Here is a 26,852-nt window from a genome sequence, read left to right on the forward strand (position 1 = left end):
CTGTACGTTTGTTTTGTCACTTTTACGCACGGCCATTGTGTGCGTAAAAATGCTTTCAGTAAAGTATTAAGAGTTGGAGAAATGCCCGCGTGTGCCAACATTAACCAAGACGTAAATGGACACACACACACACACACACACACACACACACACACACACACACACACACACACACACAGAGAGAGAGAGAGAGAGAGAGAGAGAGAGAGAGAGAGTTGTGACATGCGTCCTTGGGTACAAGAAAATCTTTGTCCGTCCTCGACCTTGTATTTTCCAGGCAGGATGGGTGTGAGTGAAAAAGTGTCGTGGATACAAACATTCCCAAGGTTATTTTACACCAGAGCTATGGCCTGCTGTTTGCCTGTTGTAGATGTGCTTAACTTAAGCTGTTTTTGTTGGAGAGAAACTTGTAAATAAAATCAAACTGTAACCAGACGCTTGGGCTTTCGAATTAACCTCATCCAGATAAAACTTCCATGACATTTTTCAAACATAGGGCACAATACACCCAATCCAAACCAACTCTAATAGAGGATTTAAAATGACACTAAATGTAAACTATTATCAGCTGTCTTAAAAAACTTTTAGATCATGTACTGACATGTTGTATCTGCGAAGAAAAGGGGCATCAAAACTCTCCACTGAACCAATTATTAGTAAAATTAGGACACCCATGTAATGCATTGAAACATCCACTGATGACAAGCAAACACTGCGCTATAATTTATGAAACAAGCGTGAAACCAAAACGTACTAACTTAAATCCAACAGTCACGCCGGAACTCTTCACTGATAGCACTGAAGTCCTTCAGCCTTTCGAATAGACAGATGGAAATACACATTTCAACAATATGAATGACACCAGCCTGATTGAACAACATCAAATGTTAATGGGAGTACTAATGAGGCCACGTGACACAAAACCTCTTTATTGAAACAACCTGATGGACTTCTACGATGCAACATCTCAACAAAACGCATCCGTTTTACAACCAGGAATGACACAATGCAAGTTAGAAGGACAGTGTCTCTAATATTGAAGAACAAACATGTCTGAGTATGCGACACCTCATTTATCCGTTGAAATCAACGGTAATGTAAAAACAATTGTTTTAAACCTTGCATTCACACGCAATTCACATATATTGGTCGACAACGCCAAAGCCGCCAAGCAAACACCTTCATGTGGCGTTATGACATGATGATGAAATAACTGTGTTGTGAATAAAAGGGGAGAAGGAGGAGGTGTTTACAGTAGGCTACAGTCTCTCACTGCTCCCACTGTACCCTGTGGGCTGTCTTCAATAGTTCTCCATACTGTTTCCCTCCGGCTGTCCTCTGATATCTGAAGCGGGACTCGAGCTGTCAGACAGCCCGGCTACCAGTCACGCGGCGTCATGCTCTCCTCGCGCACGCCCGCTTCTTATTGCTTAGATCCATCATGTAAATTGTTTAATGTCTCGTGTCACAGCGGACGCTCATATTTCGGCATAGCCTACCCCGAGCGGAGTAGTTTAAACTTTTTTTTCCTTCTTTTTTTTTTTTTTTTTTTAACAGTCAGTGCGGCGTCACAGCTCCCGGTAGATAACTTTAGTTATCAGCCAATCCCCTGTGGTCAAACTGGCGATGAAACAAGCTTCGTCACAATAAGACAGTTAAATTAATAGTTCTCCGAGTTTGTGTTAAGGCCAACCTCAACATGGCGCCCTGAAGAGGCCGACAAATACTAAGTATGGAGAGGGGGGATGCTTCCCATCATTCACATACAACACAATATAGTTATTATTGCTTACTAAAATCAGACAAAGTGTATATTTATGGTAATTTGGATTAATTTGGCAGCAACAATTTAATTTCAGGAAATACAGCCTAATATAAAATAGGATAGACTCCATCCGCTAAGGAAGGCCGTGAGATGCGGTTAAAAGCTCCGGTGAAACATTGTTTTTCTTCGTCAAAATGTAGATTCAGTTTTAGGAGGATTTCCTTATCACAATAGGGGTATTTTTTTTTATTTTAAGAACTTTACCCCATGACATATATCCATGTCCTCTATATTTTTAAATTAAGTATATTTTTGTATCCGCTTTATTTAACTCTCTCACATGGAGTATTTTTTTATTTATTGCCCTCTTTTTTTTTTTTTTTATAATTTTTTCTTTACAAAGAATGATTGTAAACCAAACCCGTTCTTACAGTATTTATGTAGAGCGGGCTACTTCACGGATGAGTGTATTTCTCCTCTCCACGACCACACAGTTAATCCGGTGTCCTCTGCACCCCGCTAATAAGAGAGGAGGCTTCTGCTCTCGGAAGTCCTCTCTGCTCTCAAACGCTCATTTATTATGTTCACTTTATATATGAAGACAGCCTGCCCCAATGCATTTTAAGTCTGGGGATTCCTGGCGTTGCCCTTCGCCTTTACGATTGTTTTTCACAAACTTCACAGGAATGTTATTTAGAGTCATGCTCGGGATACCACAAATTATTCAGACTGGAGGAAAAATATCAATAGTCTTCTCTGCTAAATTATGGTTAAAAAAAAAGAAGGTTACAACAGCTGCCACTAAACAGGACTTTCTTCAATTTTAATTTGTTCTTCTGAAAATAGAAATAATGAGAAAAAAGTATATTTCTTTTCAGGCTATATTTATAATGGGGCATTAACCCTATGTGATTATCATATCCTAACGACATATTTGCCCATTATATCAGTCAGATATGATTTCCGCTGTAAAGGTCTACTAGGTTTATCTGGGGTTTTAAGGAGATGTTTATTTTTCCCTTTTTTATTATGTTACAAAGAATAAAATAAATAATTATTATCCTCCCGTTTGACCTCGGCTCGTGAACCGTAGACTAAGTATTACCAAACCAAATACCAAACAAATAGGCCTACCAAATTAAACAAACTAAAATAATAAATCTTGCACGTTAGCTGGCCTCCAGCACGTTTTTTGTATGTGTGTATGTTGTACAACCAGCCACTTTTCCATCACGACAAAAATCAATTTTGTAGCCTACATCCGGTGCGAGATAACGGTTCCCTGTCCTTCCCTCTATACACATGTGTGTGTGTGTGTGTGTGTGTGTGTGTGTGTGTGTGTGTGTGTGTGTGTTGCGAGCGGCCTGGGTCCTTGAGGAAGTTTCAGTTCAGTAAACAGGAAGGCGAAAAAACTCCACAATTCATTTTTCATCAACTTCCTCGTTTTAATGATGATACAGGAACACCCCCAACAACACCAGGGAACCCCCGAACACCCCACCACACACACACACACACACACACACACACACACACACACAAAAAAAAACCATGTGACATAAAAGGGTTATCATTTAGATTTGCACACTTGCAGTAGGTGGCAAAAGGGAGACCCACACACACAGGGACGGGACATGACACCCGTGACACAAATGTAGGCCTAGTTCCTTTTCTTTAGGGGTAAAGTGAGAGAGGCTGTGGCATGAGAAGGTGCAGCAGCGGCTCTGTATGGCCTCCTTTGTTTTTGCTGTGTGTGTCATCTGTTTCCCGTTTATGTACACAGGGCAGCTCCAGCATGCAGAGCCGCTTCTCCTCACCATTATGTGTATTATGTGTATTATGTGTACGGGCTTGCTGCTCCTTTGAACCTGTCGAGGCTGTCAGAAGGCGCTGAGTTTGGCTTTACAGTCTGGGTGTTGGTGATGATGAGTGGGGTGAGTAACTAATGCGAGTGGCCCTTTTTCTTTATTGCATTGCAGAGGTGTGTGTTTGTCTGTGTGTGAGAGAGTCGCTGGCTTTGTGTGGGAGTCGGTGGGGTGTGTTTTGTTGTATTTGGTGGGTTTATTGGCAGGGCATGAGAGAGGGGGGGGGGGGGGGGGATGATGGGAAGATCTTGTGTGTGTTTTCCTGCACTGTATCGTAGGCTTGCCACTTTCGGTGCTTTTTTGCTCAGACCCAATTTGATAATTTGAGGCGATTTCGTTCAATTTCATCTGTTTTCTGCATATTTATATTCACACAGAAGTCTATTATGTGGATTGGATCTATAGGTGGAGATATTGTGAAGCGTAAAAGAGCAGATAACCTATTCCCTGTCCTCTGCAATCACACAAACGCTCTGAACTACTTTCCCTTTTCCCCCTCGCAGCATCTCATGTGATTGCTTTACGTTTAAATCGGTATTTGCGAGGCCTTAATGTCTTCTGCATACTGATAGGGGTGAACCGCGCGGCCACGCTCCATGAATAATGCACGAGTAGGAGTCACCGCGAGGTCAGCAGACAGGCTCGAGCCACGCAGGCGCGCAAGGGAGTGAAGATGGCATACTGCACCACACTACCCCCCATCCACATGCGCGTGTGTGTGTTTGTGCTGTGTTTAGCCTACTTCCACAACATAGGGGAGAGGAATTAACAACTGGCTGCTTTTATTTGCCTGTCAGTGTTCCCCATTTCCGGGTCAGAAGGGAAGGATGTTTACCTCAGACAAACCAAAAAATTCCACAATTTAAATCAGGTTGGCCGAATAGCGGTAACCCGACGGTTCAGCCAAGCACCAGATATCATGGTATTATGCACACGATTACAGTAATTATAATAGAACATACCATAATGTCATTTGTGGAGAGAAAAATGGTCCATATGTAGGCTACCACAGATTTCAGTAAGGAGGGGTGGCAAACATGTCTGCATGAATTACATTGCACCGACACCGTTGAATGCTGGAAATTAAGCTTTGATTGGGTTGTTATTTTAAACGTGTTTGCAGTCAGTAAAAACCTCTATCAATGCCGCTTTGTGAGACTGGGAATATAGCTGCAATAGGCTGTGTTTGACTTGGCGATGGGTTATGACAGGCCGATAACCTTTCAAATATTTAAAGTTACCCAGGTCATTGGTGGGTATTAGCTAGGGTAGCCTACCTATGTTTAATTTTAGGTTATGCCATATTCAATGTACGCCTTCAACGGAACACACTCTAACAGAATAACTGCTTGTTGGTTTGAGACTAATCTTGAAAAAGTTATTTAAATGTGAGCTTGCTACTTGTGACTTTGTGACAGAAAAGGTACAGATGTGCAGTCAAATAAAGGATATTATCAATGCAACATGTGCATTTATAGTCAGTGTTATTGTCAAAACAGCTATTTCTAGCATATCAAGGCGGGTAGGTTGGGCAAATAAACTAGGCTAGGCTACTACTAACAATAATAATAATAATAATAATAATAATAATAATGACTAGCCTATTATAACGAAAATATGCCTGGGTGTTTTGTCGTTGCTGCTGTAATATCAGTATTAGGCCTATAGCCGACGAAAAATGCTTGTATTAGCAGCAGCATTTCAAATTAAGCTTGTTTCTGTACTGAAAGTCGCCACTTCCCGGGCCTTTTCCGTCACAAACAAGAAGGAATGAAAAGTAGCCATATTCCAGTTCAATTTAGCCTACTCCATGGTTTCAATGTGTGCCAGAAGATGATATGGTCCCAGAGAATGCAGCTCTCTCGCGCCGCCACCAGAGCCCGCTTCAGACCAGGACAGCGAGGAGCACGAGCCCCACTCTGTAGTATGCCTCCCTCCCAGCACGCGCCCCCGTCCTTTTGAATACCACCCGACGATAACCTGCAACAACCCCGCGTCTCTCCCTCGCTGTTTAAATACACAACTGTCAGAACTGTCGTCGTCTTTTGCAGTTGATAAATGGTGAGTGTTAAGTCCTTAGGTAAGGTGCAGAAAGAAAGATAAAAAAAATACCATCTTAAGGAGGCGCTGTCATTTAATTTCTGCCTCCTTTTAGGCTGCCTATGTATTTGCTGTTGTTAGCCGGAGAGAGGACAACAAACACTCATCAAGCTAAGTAGCAACATGCTAGGTCCGAAGCACAACACAGGCTAATTTTCAAGCTAGCAAGTGAATTAAGACCTAGTAGAGGCTACATTAGCTTTTTTTCCTCTTTCCTATGTCCTTCTGTCTTCCTGCCCGAAGCAAGAGAACAGCCTGGCTGGATGTCCAAGCTAATAGTCAGCCTACAGCAGAAAGTTCACGGAGTTGAAGGGTCAAAAGTTCACCGTCGTGCTTGAGTTCCGCCCTCGCCTCTCCTCACTCACTCGACTCCAGACCAATTGCTGTATGTCAAAGGCAAAACAAGTGGGAGGGAGGGAGTAAGAGGAGCAGAGGTAGGGAGAGGGTACAGATGAGAGAAATGATAGCAGGAGGCAAAGGAGAGGTGAAGGCCTGACCTCCCCTTCCCTTCCCCGGTAACAAAAGCAAAGCTCCTCCTGCCGCCGCAATGTTACAGAGAGAGAGAGAGATGAAGGGAGAAGAAAGACAGGAAAAATGGAGGGGTTGAAGGTGGTGGTGGGAGGGCGGAAGGTATTCGGTGACATGGAGGTGGGTGGGGTGGGTGGATGTCTGGGGGGGTTCAGGTGTTTGGCTACACATTTTGTTCACACCAGCTAACATTTGTATTTCATATGAGTCACTTTCTTTGGCCATGGGCAAACACCTTAGGTTAAGGAAAGGTGGAACTAAAATGAAACGTAGCGAAAAATAATAATAGGCTATTTCCTTTATTATTATCAACCTTCAAAATCCGCTGAAACTAGGCCTGATCCAAATAGAAAAAAAATAGGTACACAAGAAGGCCCAGATACAATTAAACAACATTTTATTAGCAACAACCATTCAAACAAAAGTGATGCCTCTATAGCCTAATAAAAATGAATTTATTGACTGACTGTCTATAGTTTTATGTTGATGAAAAATGCATTATATCAATATTTATCAATACTAGCCTACATCTTATAGGAAACAATAGTGCCACGCTAGTGTGTGTGTGTGTGTGTGTGTGTGTGTGTGTGTGTGTGTGTGTGTGTGTGCTGCACAGCCAGATATTAGGGGATGTAAAGTGGTGTTTTATGCTCGGAGCTAACAGCTATTTATAAATCCCCAAACCGTTTTGGAGAGGGAGTTTAGCAAAGCAGAGCTCTTCCTCTCCTCAGCATTATCAGCACCATCCTGTCAAAATAAACTCTTATCTCGCACACTATCCACAAAATATTACTCTCCTTATCTGATTTTTCCACTGCAAGATTAATGTCTGGCCCTGTTTACTTTTCTAGCTGAGAAGAATGACTCTCAAACCATTTTTCTTCTGCTTTCTGTCTTTCTCGTTTTTATTTCTGTCTGCCTAAAGTGAAGTAGCAGTAGCCTAGTATATATTGCTGTTGAGTTGTAAGACATTATTATTGTTCGATTTGTTTTGTTGTGATTGCTATTGAATGTTTTGTAGAAAATAAACTTAGCTCTGTATTTCAAGGGGTAGTCACACAAACTTAGCCAGACGTGGAGAAAGGAGAGAACAATCATGCAATAAGTAATCTAAAATAGTACCCAATTTAGGGCTATTACATACCCCCATTTCTGTTTCTTTATCGCCGAATAACCGAACCTGTTGTAGCTGACCCAGTTTGATCTGGCAAACAGTTTGGACCTTAATCAACGAGACAAACAAGCTGAACTCGTTTAATCTCAGCTCCTGTTGAATAGCAACTTCTGGACACATATTGTTGGAGCTACGCTTTATGGTTGATATAGTGGGGAGAGGCAGAGAGGAGGGGAAATGAGTCGCCACAGATGAGCAAAATGATAATTCAGTAAATAAATAATCCGTTTATTGACGTAAACGCGCTGCCCCACACACACACACACACACACACACACTAAAAAGGTAGACTAATGGGTGAATAACTACGTTACAGATTCCGTCCTTCTCCAAAGGTTCATCCTGAGTTCACCAAATTAACTCGATTTAAAATGTAGCGCGCGTGCGTGCATGGCACCTCTAAAACGTCACGAATGAATACCACTTTCTTTGTCTTAATAAAACCTATAGGCATTTATTCACGAAAACGCATAATGTAAAACGAAATGGAACATAAGCAACAATAATGCACATCTGTTTTCTGTAACCGACACGGTGATAAAATGTGGAAATATAAAGAAAGTAATAGTAGTGAAATGACCATGGATAAGTGTGGACATATGGCTGCAGTTAACTCGATAACAATCCATCGGCGGGTTGCAGAGAGTCGAATAACATCAATATAAATCCACCTGATACCTCCGTGTCTGATCTCCGCGCGGCTCAAAGCACTAAAGAAGGTTTACACCAACTAAGCTGCAATACAACACATTTGTTTCTACGAAATATTCATGTTTAAGACTCTGAAGTGATGGTGCGGTTATTCACATGTCAGCGTGCACGGTGGTGTCATTTATATTTATGCAACAAAGGGAAAGAGAGAAATGACCCTGGAAGAAAAGAAAATCTGTGTGAGTGAGAGAAAGAAAAAGACCCCCCCTCCTTCTTTCACATCTACTGACCATTTTTCTTCAAAGTAATGACTCCAACTCAATGTGGAATGACGGAGAGAGAGAGAGGGAGAGGGGGAGAGAGGGACGGGTAAAGAACAGAATGACAGAAAGAGGGGATGAAGGAGAGAAGGGAGTGGGAGAGAGAGGTGGAAATGGCTGAAAGAAAGGGTGTGGAAACGGGAGGGGGACGAGGAAGGGAGGGGGGGAGAGAGAGGGGCTTGGTTGTTCTCGGGGTGAACGGGAGGTCAGCGCGTCTCACCAATATTAAAATGTGTAGTACCGGGGACGCGGAGTGACACGCCTCGCCCGTTAAACAAAGAGTGTGCCAAACTGGCAGATTAATTTGAAAACTTGAGTCCATGCACACACACACACACAACACTTAATGCCTTAAAGAGCCCACAGTCTCCACAGCAGCCCTGCTCGGTCTCCTTCAGCCCCAAACTGCTCGCTGTAACACCGGGAAACACTTGGAACGGCCACCGGTGATGGGGGTTTCCTTGATCATTTAACACCAATTTTGTCGGGGTTTACGCACGGAGCGCCCCGTGCTGCTGTCGCAACGTTACGGTGACGTGTTACCGTTTTTTTTGCTGGATTATCACCGTTAAAGTGGTTCTAACTATAAACTATAATTGCGGTTGTTTAAACGCGGATTCTGAGCGATGCGGTTTGGATACAGCCATGTTTACACTTTACCGGAGACCGGAGTATGTCCGTCTCTTTGCGTGTGCGTGCGTGCATGTGAGCTGGGGTGTCCGCGGAAATGACAGCGATTTTCTTTTTTTTGATTTTTTTTTAAGATACCGAAGAATCCCGAAGAGGTAAAAAAAAAACCTGTGGCGTCGGCAGAAGAGAGAGAAGGACAACTGAGGTGTCAATGCTTCTCTGTATGGAGAAAAAGGGAATGGAACACAGCTGCCGATGTGTTGGAGATGTAGAGAAGCAGAAGAAGGAAAAGAAAAGCAACATTTCATAATGATAACAAGATGAAAAATGGTTGAAGCTGAGTGACGATGACACCAGAAAGGAGAGGCGGATCCGCGAGCTACAGAGGAGTGAGTACACAAAAAATAGAAATCGACTTGTATAAGAGGAAGCTGGCTCATTTGCATATCATTGTGTGTGTGTACGTACGCATTCTAGCTCGTACCGTGTGTGTGTGTGGCAGGTGTTTTGCCCATGCTGGGAGGAAGGGGAAGACCACGTGTTGCAGGAGCTGCCGCAGCACCCCTCCTCCTCTTCCTCCTCTTCCTCCTGTTTCCAATATAATGACTTTATTGTGGTTAAACAGTTATATTAAACACATGTCTTAGGTTACACTGTCCTTTACATATTTTTGCAATTGTAATATTTCTAAATTATATATTTTTTTGTTTTTGTCTGTTGTAAGCTACTTTGTTTTTTGTTTATTTCCTTTCGGTAGGTATGCATCAAACACCAACGCTAATGCCTTGTAATTGAAAACGTAGGCTACTCACGTGTACAGCAAAACCTACTTACGCCATAGCCTACAGCTTTTTCTGATTCTGATTCTTCAACCATTTATATTTTTTTATGATTATAGGCTGTGCATGTCACACAGTGGGCATTTGAACTGTGTGTTTCCTCTTTGCAAGCCCCATGTCCTTCACTGTACCTTCACCATCATGCTGGTTAATTAGTGAGTTACTAAGCCACCTGGGGCTGTGTGACTAGAAGGGGCACTATTTTGGCAATCATTTAGGATTTGCTGTACCTCCTCTGGTCTAGCTTATAATAAGGCCTACATGATAAGTTTAAATACCAAAGAACATTATCAGATAGATAGATAGATAGATAGATAAATAGATAGGACTCAGGCCGAAATGCCCCACACACACACACACACACACACACACACACACACACACACACACATACACACACTATCATATGGCTACTGAGGGTGAAGGTGAGGTCGTGGCCAGTGGAAGGTTAAAGGTCATGGACAACTTTCTCCCTCCATAGTCTTTAATTCAATTTGAAACATATTTACATAGCTGATTTAATACATATAACAGATAGCTCCATTACTAAAGATTGTTTTTGTCCTACAATAGGCTATGTTGATTTTCTGCTTTTGTCACAATTCCTAAAATAGTAGCCTAACAAAAAAAAAAATTCGTTGCTTATGTTAGACATGTGGCATAATTAGCTCTAAGAAAAAAATACCGTGAGCTTGAATGAACTGAGAATGTTTGCAGTGGTTGTGTTGGATGTCAGTGTCAGCATGAGAATTGCTGCGGTTTTATCAGTTTGCATCCAGATGTGTGATTTTTTTTTTTTTGCCGATACTAGCACATGGTGTATCAAGCATGTTGCCAGTAGGAGCCTGCAGAAAGCGGCAGTGGTTTCAGCTGTTTATTTTCCTTTGCTGATTGCTAATGTGCTGTTTCTTTGATTCTAAGCTGGCTATGGAATAAGACGCTCCGAGTCTACATGGAGCATTTGTTTCTTTTCATCGTTTGTGCTCCTCCATCAAAACAAATGCTGCGCTCCTGCTGTAGCCTACACCCGGTCTGTGCGTAGACTTTAAATATGCTAGTTCATTTTTAGAGGCTGTTTGGATTTTAAGCGTCTATTTAGCACCAACACTGATTATGCGGGAGCTTTGAGTAAAGCTTTTTTTAATGTAATTATGTGTTGTATTTTTCAGTCATAAAGAAAAGGAGGAGGATACGTTTAAATTGCACCAGGGACATAGTTCGGTTGGAGTTATAGTTTCAGTGTGACTCAAAAGAAGGGAGGACCTTTTGGAGATGTGAACGGCAGAACTGAGTTTTACTGGATGTTATTCAAAGATAGCGCCATTTTGCAGTCAGCTCTTGTTTTAGTCTGTATTTCTTCCCTGCTGTTTCTGTTCCACAGCTTTACCTGATCTGGTTCGAGCTTCCACACAATAGATATATCCTAAAACACCTTTAGATGAATACTTGCCATACGGAGGGATAGGCCTCTGCACCACTTCATTTTTTCTCTCTCTCTGTCCGATACTTTGCATGACAATAACCAGCCGAATGGACCTCGATTTATTTTTCAAACTGCACAAAGGAGCAAAACCACATTTCTCTTCTTGTCCCTAAAGCTTTTCACCTCGGTAATATTTCAGAACATTGACAAGTGGTCGCTGCAGATAATGAGGCTGTTTAACCCTTCTGTATGTTCATTTTTTAATTTTCTCATTGTGGCTTTATACCAGTTAAGGCCCGCCACTGAACAAAAAACACATCTGTGCCTTTTAAATGTAATGTTTCAGACTAGAGTTAAAAACAGATAAACACAAATGGCTCACTTTATTCTATAAGCGTGTTATTTGTAACGCAGCTGACGAAATTACGAGTTTATTCTTCTAGAACAAGCTACTTACGGATTGAGTTGCCGTCACTTTTAAATCTCACTCTTTATTTCTTGAATATGTAAAGACCCAGGGCTATATAAACGATAAAAATCTTACCTTCACGCTCGTTAAAATTAATCCATTTTAGAACCGTTTTTAATCCCATTTTGTGCAACATAGGAGTAGAAGCAGAGAGCGACAGCCTTTTCAGCAGCTTTGCCAACATCAACAACTGAGTTTGTGAGCCGCTGATGGGGCAAACTTGTTAGAAAGATCGTAAATTGTGAGGGGGGACTTTAGAGTTATTTATTCACCCCGGCTCTCTTCCGCTCCATGAATATTTTATTGCTTTTTATTTCACCCCCTTCCTCCAAAACCTTTTAACCTCAGGGAAGTTACCGTTTGAGCTTGTTGGTGTTTGAGCTGTAAACGGAATTGACCCGCAGTAAAAGGCACATGTTTAAATCCAGATCCGCTGACCTTTTCCACTCACTGTATCCCGCTGCATGTCAGCCTCTCTCAGTCGCTCGCGCTGTGAAACACGTGCTGATATTACATGTCGAAATGTTACAGCAAAGATAAACCCCTATATGTTTTATGTTTCCCTCTTGAAGCTGGATCCAGTTCTCTAATCATGCACGTTTGTGTGTGTGTGTGTGTGTGTGTGTGTGTGTGCTGGGGTTGAAAACAGGACAATGGTTTTTCAGGTGGAGTGCCACTATGGTGAAGTGGTCCTTAGCCCGCTGACAGGTTTATAATATGTATAATATTGACATCGATTAAACGGCAAAATAAAGCAGTCTGTTTGACTTTATTCATTTTGAACAGACTGATTGTAGGCTATTTAATGGAAAAGCGAACAGCTGCATGTAGTGTCATAAGAGATCCCGGTCTTACTTTGTTGATGTCAGGCCTAATACACTGTGTCTGGGCCATAAGTCTGTTTGGTGACAAACTCAGTATGTTTTTCTTTCCATATCTACAATCTAAATACCTCCGAGTATCTGTGGATCTTAGGTGAGCACATTGGCCTCTACCTGTAGCCGGAAACAATGGGCCCCCACCCCGTTCAGCTGAATGGCTACTGCTGACAAACTTGACAGAGAGAATGGAAGTGCCGCAGTCAGACTCAACACACCTTGATCGATACCTGAGATGCCCCGCGGCAAAGCGGGAGGTCAAGGTGACAGAAATAGTCCCACCCCTGCGCAGAATAAAATAGAGACTACACTTGGTGGTATTGGTAAATAAACACTGCACAATTGGTGGAGAAATAAAAAAACCGATACTGAATAGAAAGAATGCAGACTAGAGGCGGATTAGAAGCAGGTTGACGGTGCCTCTCCCTCCAGTCTGAAGAGGCTCCGTGCTCTTGGCTTTTGTTGTCCGGTTTGGTGATGTACGAGCAACTTTTTTTCAGGAAACAGAGAACAGCAATATTGCCTGCAGCGGGGAGGGAGTGTCAGTGTCACAAAATCAATGTGGGAGCAGCACAGGAGCAGATAGAAATTATATGGGAAATATATAGCCGGAAAAAAACACGTTCATAGGTAGCACGAAGAGCACATTCTCACTTATAATTTGTATTTCGTTTTTGCCCTTAACCTGTCTATTTTCTAAGCCTATCAATGTGATATGATGTAGACTAAATACAAATGTAAAATGTGAGTTTAGTTAGATACACAGAAATCAATCAAACGTTTTTACTTTTTTGATTTTTTGTTTTAATCGTGATTTATTTTATTTATTTAGATAGATAGATAGATAGATAGATAGATAGATAGATAGATAGATAGATAGATAGATAGATATAGATAGATAGAGCAGGCCCTTGTGTGTAAACCAGATTCCTTTTTAATTCTGTTGAATCAGAGTTTTGGAGACAGACTACAATTCATTTAGCATATTGAAGGGGCATTTATTCATTTATTCATTGGTCCATCCATTCTTCAGTCGAATCATTTAGAACCATTTTTGATAGGACAGTGTTTCCTCGTGCCAAGCGATTTGTCTCTTCGTTCATTAAATTGTGTTCATTCTGTTAGAACGGTGCACGGTTGGAGCTGCCAAGTTTTTGTTTTTTTTCTTATCTTTTGTTCTTCTTTTTGGATAATTACAACAGTAGGCTACTTTTTAATTCAATTGTGTGTGTATATTTACGAGGATAGCAATCTTTAGGAATAGGCCTATTATTATTTTGAATAAAACATTCGTTTAGATGGAGTAGTGAGAAACTAAATTGGCCAAGGAAATATTAAATTTTTATAGAAAAAACAAAGAGATGCAAAAAATATTTGTAGTGACAGAGGCCTAATTTCCCCTTCACGGTGAGACAGTAATATTTGTGAGATACAAATAAATATTTCATAATAATACATAATATTTCACAATTCCCTGGACATAAAATTACTACGTATATAATATCACTAAATGCATTTTACTCTCATTCGTCATTGTAATAGCTTAACATTACCAATGCGCCATTAATAATTAAATGCACATATTAGAAAGAGAAGAATATGTTTTTTTTTTTTTTTTATTAAAATGTATTTTGCTGTTTTAAATTTAAAGCTGCATTTGGAAAGATTAATTAACGGGACTATAACGCAGCTTCGAGCGCACCTGCCCCTCCTTCTCTCCTTCACACTGTCTACAAGAAAAAAGTCAAAAGCAAAAATGTTTGTATTTTTTAATTTTCTTGTTTTATTTGCGAGCAAGCTCGCGCTTGGCTTGCCGGAAGTGTCACAGCATTATAACTTCATTTCCCAGATCCCCACCAGCAGTGAGCGGGTCAGGGGTCACAAACTGTACAGATGGATGGAAATCTTCCATTGTGGCTATGACAGGAAGTTTATGAAAGCAATAAAAGTCTATCGACGGTGTAACCGTGTGCCTCCAGAGAGCCGCTGTCTTCTATATCTACCCTGTAGATCCGGATTTGTGTAAAAATCATTCAAACAATCACAAATTCGTTTCTAGGGGAGTATATAGTGGATTTATACACGACGTCAGCGATGGATCCGACACAGGGAGGCGAGGCCATCAGCTGCTATTATTGGGTTGTAACGCCTTATGGATCGCTGCTTGGTATTTACATTTGTAAAAGTGGAACTGTGAAGTTTAATAATGTCATCTCTACGAATTTATATTATCTATCAGCATAGACATCCACCAATGTATTTATTTCAGGACTGTTTTGGTGTTATTTAATGTGTATTATGTACCTGTTCTCCTCCACAGTGCGGAAAAGTCAATCTAAGTTCTGTACTTCTCTTTTTTTCGATCATCAAACCGCCTCGCAGTTTTAAAGGCCAATTCCAGGTTGAATTGGACTTTTATTTATTTATTTATTATTTGTCTTGTTGAAAAATGATGCGGTCGACTTTACTGTTCATCTTGGAAGGCGTATTGGGGGGTTGGGTGTGTGAGTGGGTGAGGTGAGGGGGGGGGGGCGTAAGGTTTCGATTTAGAGACGGTCAATTTTCTCGAAACAAAGGACTTGGATATCTCCATCATCTTGCGTGTTTGTGTGTGTGTGTGTGTGTGTGTATGTGCATGCGCGCACCTTTAGTCCCACTGATAACTATTCACCGCAGTGCTCCGTGTTTTGTAGTACATTGTATGTGTCTGTGTTTTCTTTCTATGTTGAACTTGTGCAGAAATTGCTGCAAGCTGAATTATTGGACTCAATGGAATTTACTATAAAACTTGTTGGGGTGCTGGAAAAAGAGTTTGATTAGTATTCTTTATAATGCAGTTTGCTGTCTAAAATCTGTGCGTCTTCAAACATGGAGTTTTTCAGCCCGTTTTATAGCAGTATAGAAAGTGACAGCAGTAGAGAGTTAGATTGTGTTACATGCTATGTGTCAGTGTTTGAAATGGGTAAACAAAGAGATTGTAGCAGCTCGTGTAAGCGGGTCACGGTTAGGGGGATGGCATTTCCTTTCGGAGGAAAAACAAAGGGCTGTATCTCTGTTCAGTAATGCAAAGCTCAAGGGCAAAAGTAGCCGCGCAGTCTGAATTGGGCACATTGCTCTGCCAGTGATGTTAATATCGGAAAGCGGAGGGGAATATATCCTGTTTATAATGCAAGGCAAAAGGCGAACCTGGCTGCGGCTGAATTAACATGCAAGGGGAGTGAAATGTGGAATGGGCGCCTGTTGGAGTAACAGGGGTTTAAAAAAAAAAAAAAAGAGGGAACCGGTGCTGCATTCTCGTTCCTAATGCTAAGGTCTGCTAGTGATTTAGAAGGCCGTGTAACCTGAATTAGTTGATGAATTTTCTATCGATCCTAAACAAGCCAGATTTATCTCTGACACTGTGCTGCTGCTGGGTGGCGGCGCAGCAGCCGGCCAGGCCACTCACCCACTCCCCGTTATTAGCGATTTAAAAAAGAAGAGAGAAAAAAAGAAAAGGCTTTGGCAAGCACGTCCCTACACACACACACCCCTGCATATATACACAGAGGGTGGTGCAGGCGCCACTTTAAATCCCCCCAAGCACTTTCTTTCTGCTGCTTCTTTTTTCTGTTTGCTTTATTTTTTTCTTTTTGAAGTTCCAGCCAGCCGCGAAACAGGGGGAAAGGGTTCGTCTGCAATAAGGGAGGACTTATCATCTGAACTGTACTCTGTTGCTCGTGTGTGTCCTTGCGCGCGCGTTCCTCAGTGCGGCTTCAGCTCGAGCGGACTGTAGGCTACTTCGTGCGTGTTAGACGCGCTTTGTTATTGTTGTGATTCTTTGGCTGCTTAGGACGGCGTGCGTGCCGACATGTGGTGGAGAGATACATAGAGAGCGAACGGGGCCCGGGGAGGGAGAGGAGGACGTATTGTAACACTGTGAATGCCCACAAACTGAGGCCATATGATGATGCGCGTGCGGGGTCCGTGTATATGCTTAATCCCATTTCCTTATCCGGGGTTCGTCCAGGAGGCGCGCCATTGGCCGGCTGCCGTCACGTGGCTTCTTAACTTTGTTCACTTGACAGAAAAGTAGGAGGGTTCAACGGAACAGGAATAACCGAAGAGTAAAGGGATGAGATATAAATTTTAGTTATATATTTTCCGAGTAGGTGCAATTCCACAAAAAGACTGAAATTAATGGCCATGAGCTCCTATTTGATCAACTCCAACTATGTGGACCCGAAGTTCCCACCGTGCGAGGAATACTCACAGAGCGACTATCTGCCCAGCCACTCTCCGGACTATTACAGCGCCCAGAGGCAGGAGCCTGCTGCCTTTCAGCCGGACTCTCTCTACCACCACCATCAACACCACCCACAACACCAGAACCACCACCAGCAGCGAGGCGAGCCGCCGTACACGCCGTGCCAGCGTCCAGGGCAGCCAGCCTCGGTGGTGATGTCCCCTCGGGGTCACGTCCTCCCCCCGACCGGGCTGCAGACTCCCCCCGTCCCGGAGCTGAGCCACCGCTGCGACTCAGTGACACCCAGCCCGCCTCCGCCTGCGTCTTGCGGCCAAAGCACTTCGTCCCCCACGAGCACTCGTAAGGACCCCGTAGTCTATCCGTGGATGAAGAAAGTCCATGTAAACATCGGTAAGTGCTGCATGCAAACTTCTTCCTCTCTCTCCCCCTCTCTCTCTCTCTCGCTGCGCCTTTGTGCCTGCAGTTGGCTGCCATGCAGTCAGCTAGGTGTCCACCGTCAAAATCTACGGCTTCCCCTCCTTGTTTTCTGTTAGAAGTAGAAGAGTAGCCCTTGGGTCAAGATTTACGATCGTCTGTTTGCAGGGCCAATATAATTACACCCACCATAAATTTTTATTACACCTCTCCGCAGAGGTGCCTTTTGAAGTCCGATCTCAGGCTCGTCTGCTCTAATTCCTCGCCTTATGACAACTCAGACCGAGCCCATAAGTTAGATTTTATGCTTTGGTAATTTGATTTTAAGTGGTCGGGTTGTATAAACGGTGTACTTTACTCTGTCGAGCCTTCCTTCCCCACTCGTTGTTCCAAGGGAGGCAAAGTTTTATGGCAGCTGAAATATTCATGTTTATGGAGCCGGCCGTAAAACACTAATGTAAAACCGAATAGCTCCAGTCTATTATGGCTTCTCTGTAATGTTCTAATAGACTTGCTGCCTATTGCGTATTGTGATAACCGGAGCGCATGTTCGCGGGGCGACAAAATGCCCCTTTTGTAAAGTCGACGTAAATGCATTCACTCCACCGGGCTGTTAACTCGGTAAGAAAACTCTTTCTTGCATTTGCTCTTTGCAGTTATTTTAGCTGTCACGTCTTTGGAGACACCGGACTGCATGCAGCATGTTTGCTTGCTTCTGCCCGGTTGTAGGTTTGGGTATTTGTTGAATCACCACCCAGTCGGCCGTTCAGTGCCGTCGTGTAGCTGCTGCACCCGCACCACCTTTACTCTCAACCAGTTCATACATGCTGCCATCCTTGCGTAGTCCGTGAAATCCTTGCGTAAGATCATTGCAAGGAAAGGTAGCTGCTCCCAACTGCTTTTCTAGGCCTAGCCTAACTATAGGACGTGTCAGAACAGCACGAATTTTCAAGCATTGGGAAATGCGGCCGTGGCCTCTATTTGCTTTCAAATCACAACATTTGGACACCAGCTTTAGGCTGGCTGCTGGGAGGATTCACCCCGCCGCAGGGCCTACAATGACACCTGACAGCATGTGCTCACTGAAAACGCAACAAACTGTAGTGTCAGATAAACGAGTTATGCTGTCACAGCTGCCTTTGAAAGCACACGCTACATATTTGTCGTAGGAGAAAAGAGGATTACAATCAGTAACGGGTCTGCGAGGTTACAGCCATTTTGTATTCTGTATTCAGTAGGTCCAACCGCGGTGGCCATGGCTTCATTTCCCTTCGTTGCATGCTCATAATGCACTGACATTTTCTTTCTCATATGGCTTGATGGGCTTTTTTCAGTTTTGCAAGTTACCAATAGACTGTGTTGCATCGTCTTTAATGAGCATTACAACAATTTGTCTATGTAGCCAATATTATACTAACAACGCCTGTCTGTTTTTCGACAGTAATGTTAGCCTACTTATTGTAAATCTGAAAGCAGTGATTCTGTTGTATTTTATAGTGCAGCCAGCGTATTTACTACTTTATTATGATTATTGTTATTATTATTATTAGGCTATTAGCCTATTTTGCTGTATTTTGAAGGTGATTGTAGTGGTTGTTGAATTTTTTCTTGAGTGATAAATGTTGTGATGCTCATATATTGCCATTGTTGTCCCACAGTGAGTTCAAACTACACAGGTGGCGAGCCGAAGCGCTCGCGGACGGCCTACACGCGCCAGCAGGTCCTGGAGCTAGAGAAGGAGTTCCACTACAACCGGTACCTGACGCGCAGGCGCAGGGTGGAGATCGCGCACACGCTGTGCCTGTCAGAGCGGCAGATCAAGATCTGGTTCCAGAACCGGAGGATGAAGTGGAAGAAGGACCACAAGCTGCCTAACACCAAGGTCCGCTCCGGGACAAACAACAGCACAAACTCCCAGGCTCTAACCGGCTCCCAGAACCGCACCGGGCCCCTATAGCCCGGTTATTTGGCTCTTTGTCTGATTTTTGCCCTCCCTGGTTCCCAAACTGAACGCCAAAGCGGCAGCCACGCTTGTAACCACCGGAGCCTGCACTTTGGACCGGAATAACGCCTTTACTCTGGAGGGAGGGAGGGAGCGATGCTATTGCCGCCTGTTCGGTCCTGATGCTGTGCTGATGTTACACACTAATATGACGTGATGACGTGGGAGGTGGTGAAGGGGGAGATTTCCCATTCATAAAAAATGAAAAGAACAAAAGTAGGCAAAGGAGACTGAACGAACTGAGAAAATGATGCGGCCACTTTTTTGCTTTTGTCCCCCATGCATTCTCTGCCCATCTCCGTCTCTCCCTGCTTTTTATATTTCTGTGTTTTTATACTCCTCTCTCGCTTCGTCTCTATGACAGAGCATAAGATGGTATAGGCTGAGGATAATGTGCCCGCGTGCGTGTGGTTTCTTTTTTTCCACCTGAGACTAGTTTTTTTTGTGTGCGTTGAAGATGGATCCTGGTTTTCATCTTTAATCATGCCAAACTCGGGCCCCATTTGTCATTGTTTACTCTGCGGGTACAAAGCAAAGGGGTGAACCGCGGCTCTGCCCATTACCCCTCGCGCCCCGCCCCCCCCCCACCCCCCCCCCGCACCCCTACCCAGACCGCTACCCCTCACCCTCCCACCCCAATCACACACGCACGTGTAATAAATGGAACTCTCGTTCTGTCAAGAAAAGTATTCGTACAACCCGCCACACACACACACACACACACACACACACACACACTCTCTCTCTAAACACAAACAAAAAACACACTTGCTCATACCCTTCTGTCCATCCTTACAGTACTTAACATAAAATATAACCTCCGGTATGATCCAAAAAGGCACCAGGCAGTTTTCTGTCTTGCTGTTATAATAATAATAACTGTTGGTATTTCTGTTTTGTTTAATGACAAAATATAGCATTTTACATTTTAATTATTTTTGATTTCAGTGTTGATTGTAAATTGCTGAGAATGGCAAGGAGCGTCTATGTGGTCCGTTGATTGTTCATGTTGTAATGTTGTATACAGGGAAGCAGACTGACAGGGTGATACAAGTGAACTCAAGTTAAAGTTAAATTATGGCATTTTCCACTCTACGTACCAAACAGGGTTTATAAAGCTGCCTGAACAAACGACACTAATATTCAAACCAAAATCCTGGTACATAGCTCAAAAACACATTATAAACGCAGCACTATACAATGTACTACCTATTACCTCAGTTGTACTTATATATATTTTTATTTTTTTGGTCATCATATTTTCTCTTGCTAGGTCAATGAAGTGACAGCTTTTCAAGCTTTTATATTTTTGAAATTGTTATTATAATAATAATTATTAGCCTACCTGCAATACAAAAGGCGCTGTTCATTTAAATGTATGTGGAAATTAAAAAAATGTAATTTAATTATAAGCGATTGTTAGCCAGAGACATTCAGAAAAACAAGGAGCCTTTTATTGCATGTCGTAATGGTGTTGATTTATTTTTCTATGTCTTCCTCTCTGTCCCTCCTTTCTCCGCACATTAAATGCGCGCACATTTCCTTTTCTCCTTCTCTCTCTCTGTTCTTTCCCCTTGTGCCACTTTTTAGATATTTTATTCTGCAAGTGTTCTTTAATTGTTGTTATTTTATTTGCATTCCAAAGATCAGTTCCTATCGTTATTGACGATGATGATAATAATAACAATGGTGGTATTGGTGAACATGTGTTACCTCCTCCGATGTGTAAGTTGCTCATTTCTCTGCTTATGCCTCCTCAGTGTCTACCTTCCTATTATTTGTAAATAGTTCATAGAAATTTAAATAAATGGCTAAAACGTTATTTCTCTTATCCTCTTCTCTTTTATTTCCTCTCTCCAAATCATGATTTGTTGAGTTTCTTCTAAATGTTCTCGCATAGCGTTAAATATTGCTAAATACAAGAGGCGTGGAGTTATGTCTACGCTAATGAAATCGCTCAGTTTGAATTCATAATAATATATGCTTAAGTTTGTTTCTAAAATTGTAAAGAATAATTTCCATTTCGCCTCCACAGCAGATCAGAAATACCAAAAGCTCTCCCTCCTCTCTCCTACGTTTAACAGTGAAGGATGTATTTAAAGCATATATACACACGCTCCCACATGCGCACACAATAAATAATATCATTTAATTTCAGTGTTGGTTTTGCGTACAAACGCGCAGAGACCTGTCTTGAGAAATCAGCAGCCTGCGATGATTAATCTGTCCCGGCCATGAGTGATCTTGGTACATTACGTCCTGTAATCTCGTTTTAAATCACAAACCCTCCCTCCGTTTCACTCCCGTTCTCCCGTTAATTTAACGGCTGCTCAGACGCGCTTGCACCGGCCCGACACAGAGTATGAGACCCCCCCCCCCCCTCCTTCCTCTCCTGATTCTGAAGAGAAAAAAACATTAAATAGTTTCTCGGTTCGTGGTCTTTTAATGCTTTAATGAGTGCAATTTTTGCACAACAGTTTTTTTCCCCTATCGGTGTTTTCTGGACCGGTGCTGTGCGCGCATGTGTGTTTTATTTTTTTTATATATTACAAAAAGGGAGCGGGCCGGCGCCATAGCTCAAACCCTGACAACCAAATAGATAATCAACAAGACGAATGGCTTCTTTTGTAAGGCGCGGCTCCCGTATTAATTTTCATTTTCTTTTCTTAGAGCAGGTATCGAAAAATATAGAGCAAGAGGGGGAGAACGAGAAAATAGCATTCCTCTCGATGAACTTTAAACAAAAAAAGTGTGCCCCCCAAATTGGTCCGCTCGTATTCCTCGGCCCAGAGAAGATTCCCTATTACTTGTTGGTTGATTTCTCCCTGGGCCTCTTGCCACAGAGACTCCCTCTGCCCATTTATCTGTTTTCTTCCTATTTATGAAAGGCTGCTCCAGCGCAAACACCGCCCTCCTATCAAACTGTACACCTAGATGTGCTCAAACACACACACACACACACACACACACACACATACTGCGCAAAAAATATTAAATCCTTACACTCGGAGCATGTAAACCTGTATTTTCAAATATTTCACTGTTTCATTACTGAAAAAATCAATGTCACTGTTCTGTTTCCACTCTGCTTAAAGTGACAGTGCGTTTTCACTCCAGTTTAATGCTTTTCCAGAAGGTGCATTCATTTCCATATATATATATATATATATATATATATATATATGGTGAGCGCTTTAAGGTTTAAAACCCCTCCTCCACACACACAACCCAAGATCATATTTGTATCCTGCTGTAATTTGTGCTATACAACAATTGTCCTATATTGAAGCATCTAAACAGACCCCCCCCGCCTCAATGTTCACTCACACATATGTGCCTTCACAATAACCCCTAAAGCCCCTGAGCGCTTGCAGTCCGAGTTGAAATAAATGAATTTGCGCGCAGGGTGACACCGTGCACAATAAAATCCACCAAGGAATCCTTACTCTTTTTCAGCCTCCATTATCAGCCGGGGCCTTCTGCTGCTTCTGTGAATGGGAGCAGATTTTGTGAGGTTGCCCCCCCCCCCCCCTACCCCTCTGAAAAAGTTCACCGCCATTATTTCTGGACAGGGCAGAAGGGACGACACCTCAAGAAAAATGCGAGAATTATACAAGGAACAATCATTAATCACTTGTTCTTCTTTAAACACTTCTTCTCCTTCTCTATTGTCATCCGGCAGCCACACACAAGACCCCTTCTGCCAGGAGAGAGAGAGAGAGAGAGAGAGAGAGGGCAAGGAACAGAGAGACAGACAGAGGAGAAGAAAAAGAAGACGTCTTGGAAGACACCCCCTCACACACGCACACACGCACACACACACACACACACACACACGCACGCACGCACGCACACACACACACACACACACACACACACACACACACACACACACACACATAAACAGTCATACATACACACCTCCCCTTTCCCAGCCATCAGCAAGCTATTTTTTTACACCCCACAAGTATCCTACCACAGAAAAAAAAAACTTTTTTCTTCCTCATTGGAAAAAAGAAAATCCCTCCTAAGAAACTCCAACAAATCAGTCAGAGAGCCCTCACGAAGCAGAAGAAGATGGCCCAGAAGTCGCTGAAAGTGGTGGCGTCTAAGGTAAGAGGCCTGGGAACTTCATTTTCTCGAACTTCATTTTCTCTCCCCTTTTCTGTCTTTGGCTGTCTTTGCTCCTCTGTGTCTGACGGCTCGGTGGCGTTTTTATGGTTTTATTGCCCCCTGCGCATTTGGCGAGGTCAGGCGAAGGGGGCATTTATGGTCGTGGGGTCTTTGATTTTAGCGCAGGGACTTTTGGAGATGCGTGTTTGTGTTGGAAGGTGTGTGTGTGTGTGTGTGTCTGTGAGTGTGTGTGTGTGTGTGTGTGTGTTTGCCTGCAGCATCAGCTACAAATGACAAGCTTGTGTTGTGCTGCTTTCTCCTGGGTTTGCGCAAATGTTTCCGTCCCCCCCTTTTGCTACGGTGGTGTCACTTCTGCGTCTGTTTGTCACTCACGAGGCCTGCCGCCTCTTGAGCATCTATTGTGCGTAAATTGTGCTACTGTCCGTGGACACCAAATGGACACCAGATTTAACACAGTCGCCTAAGCAGAAAATTCAGAAAATTCTCGCGCTAATGTATGACAGAATGGCCCATGTGAATAATTCCTGGTTCACCCGGAGCTTATTATGCATTTTGTCTTGGCTGTGTTTCTGTGATTATAAAGTGTTGCTATGGCCTATAGCTTTTAATGAGATACTGTGTGTGTGTGTGTGTGTGTGTGTGTGTGTGTGTGTGTGTGTGTGTGTGTGTGTGTGTGTGTGTGTTTTGTCGGCCAGGTGCAAACAGGCTATGGAGACTGCGGTGGGAATATGAATAATACGGCGCTCAATTTGAGAGAGGGTTGCAGGGGGAGGAGGTATGGGTGAAAAAGAAAAATTAAAAGAACAGGGGGGAGCACTGGTTAATGGATACTCTCTCGGTTGCTCTCCAAAACAATTTACCTCGAAAACAAACGATCTGCGAGGTTTTCCAAATGAACTGCGAACGATTGCCGGTCGCCGTGCGCGCTCAGGCCTCCGGTATCTGCTGAGCCGACAGTAGCGGCCTTAGGAAGCGCACTCACTCCTGTTTGACCCCTTCAGAAATCAATCTAGCCCGGGATTAAAAATAAAGGGGCAGCGGTTCTGGTGGAGGGACTCCGGCCTCTCAGGGGGATGCAGGCCATGGCGTGATGCGATGCGTGGAGAAGTAAGAGAAACAAATGAGAGAAATATAAGCGGCGGGTATCGAAGTAAAGGCAGAGAGAGGTGGAGGAGGGAAGAAAAATCGATGGTCATGCAGGGCAGCGGAATGGCCAAGCTGTGGCCACAGAGGGTTCAACTAGGGGACACGTTTTTCTGACCGATGAGGTCCACTGGCTCTGAAGCCAGAGGCTGACCCGTGGTTATCCCCCCCCCCCCCCGCACACTACACCCCTACCCCCACCACTCCAGGTCCCCCTTGACCTCGCAATGCTGCTGGTCCCTCCACTCCCTCGGACATTCCCAGACCTCCGGAGCCCCCGGGCCCCTTAGTCATAACAGGCCGAGTTCAGGGCACTGTACCCCGGGGGCACGGCGGCCATATCTGCATCCCACACCCAGACAGACAGACAAGTAAGCTAACCACCTGGGCAGGGGTCAGCGACAGGCCACTGCTGACGCTCAGTTAAATTAAGGTTTTTTTCGAGACAAATTCCCACTCGTAATTTTCTGGAAAATATTGCACAGCTTAACATAATGACATTCATATTATTTGCCCTTTTACTTGACCAGGATACTGTTTTTGCAAATTTTGCAAAGCAGCTGTCTTAAGTTTTGAAGCAGAGTTTTTCAGATGTAGTCTTCTGTCTGGAAAGCCTTGAGCACTTTAATACACGGTGCTGTGAGTTATTCTAACTGTATGATTTGGAATGAACGGGTCAGCCAGGCCTGCAAGGCTGGAACAGAGAGAATGTGCAGCCTGATGCTGGACAGTATTTAGACAGACTGGGACCTCAGTGTAAACAGAGCCTGCCCCTCCTGATTGCCTTGCTGAAAAGCTGATGAGCAGCCCGTTTTAACTTCCAGGCTAGTTGCAGCCATGTTTGCATGCTGTATTCAGAATTTTATACTGTGTTTGGTCAAATTCAGGACATGGTACTCGTTTTGAAAAGCTAATTCACAGTAGCCAATAAATGGAAATCAATAGAATAGAATGTTGATATTTTTACTGTAAAACTGATTGTCAGCAATTCAGTGAACTGCAGCCACTGTTATTCATTGGGTTGATGGCTGCTGGTCATTTTCCAGCCTGGTAATCTGACCTGCAGCTGGGAGGAGTGCTGTGTGTGTGTGTGTGTGTGTGTGTGTGTGTGTTGGGGAGTACTGATTAATCACAGAGACAATGGCATATGGGGAAAATGCTACTGGTCAGTTTGGTTCCAACATGCCCTCATTGCCAATACATATTTCCATTTCAATTTTACATTTCATCAGGATCTCATAAGACATGCAACATATAATAACATTGCCTATGCAATCTCTAGCACCTTGCAAGACCCACTGATGGCTCTATGTTTATGCTCACTTGTTGTGCAGTGAAGCTCTGTAGAGAGCCAAAACACTTCTATTTCATTAGGCATCCAAAGAGACCAGACTGAATATTGGAGGATCTCTATAAAACATTCATTTTCAGACGTTGATGCGCTTCTCTTATCTGGTGCAAGCAAGATGTGGTTCAATGTTGCTTTTAGGTCTTTTCAGAGGGACTCGTGACTATACATGGGATCACACCTTTGACTTGTTGTTACCCTGACCATCTTCTTAAACTGCCGTCCTTATATTTGACATATTATAGTTGTACTAACATACTAAAGTTGACCATGTTGCATCTTTTGTAAGCTTGACTTGGTGCTCTCACACTTGTTGCCAAAGGAACTTTGTTCAACTGTAATACAGAAGGAAGAGCTGCATCAGATATGTGGTATAGGAATTCTATCACCAGGGCATCACCAAGCAGATAGATTATTTCACATTTAAACGTTACACAGACACCCCCTAACAGCTCGACGTCACCCTCAGCTGGATGTTTGTCCTTTGGACTATTGATGATCATTTCTACAACATTGTTACCTAGAGAAGAGCAAATGAGATGCTACTGTGCTTCAGAATAATCATTTACCAAGAGCAAATGAGCTGAAAGGTCAGAGGTCACAGCACCTTTCAGACTGGTAGAAAGGTTTTGCATAAATATGATACCTGACTATCAGTACACATCCAAAAAAGAATAATTTTGATATCTTAAGTGGCTGAGTATGTTTTTTTTGTTTAGTTTTTTCATTTAATATAAGCTAAAATGTATCAAATTGCATCATTGTATAGTCTCAAGACTAAAAGTCTTAAATAAAAAATTACATTTAGACATACATTTATCTAAAGTATGTTTCAAATCAGCCTATATTTGATCAAGCAGTGAATAAATAAGATTAAGAAATTCACCAGCCCTTTGGTGCCAACGTTCGGTACTCACCAATGTTCG

The 26,852-nt window shown here is 43.0% G+C and overlaps 2 protein-coding genes across 2 annotated transcripts in view; both read left to right on the forward strand.

The window, feature by feature from the left end:
- hoxb3a (homeobox B3a) overlaps nucleotides 1–26,852 on the forward strand; it is a 68,817-nt gene that overhangs the window by 1,009 nt on the left and 40,956 nt on the right. Inside the window, exon 2 of the mRNA XM_035994652.1 lies at nucleotides 22,984–23,414. The gene's annotated coding sequence lies outside the window, so the exon portion shown is untranslated. The remainder of the gene's footprint in view (nucleotides 1–22,983; nucleotides 23,415–26,852) is intronic.
- On the forward strand, nucleotides 15,165–21,123 carry hoxb4a (homeobox B4a). Its single transcript, XM_031317896.2, has 2 exons — nucleotides 15,165–17,275; nucleotides 18,958–21,123. Exons 1-2 carry the CDS (start codon nucleotides 16,819–16,821, stop codon nucleotides 19,254–19,256), a joined length of 756 nt encoding a protein of 251 aa, XP_031173756.1. The 5' UTR covers nucleotides 15,165–16,818; the 3' UTR covers nucleotides 19,257–21,123.

This window comes from Sander lucioperca, chromosome 2 (genome assembly GCF_008315115.2).
Source record: "Sander lucioperca isolate FBNREF2018 chromosome 2, SLUC_FBN_1.2, whole genome shotgun sequence".
NCBI lineage: Eukaryota > Metazoa > Chordata > Actinopteri > Perciformes > Percidae > Sander > Sander lucioperca.

Coding starts and splice junctions, on each gene's coding strand:
- hoxb4a (XM_031317896.2), top strand. CDS start 16,819: ATGGCCATGAGCTCCTATTTGATCAACTCCAACTATGTGGACCCGAAG. Junction 17,276..18,957: donor GAAAGTCCATGTAAACATCG/GTAAGTGCTGCA, acceptor GTTGTCCCACAG/TGAGTTCAAACTACACAGGT.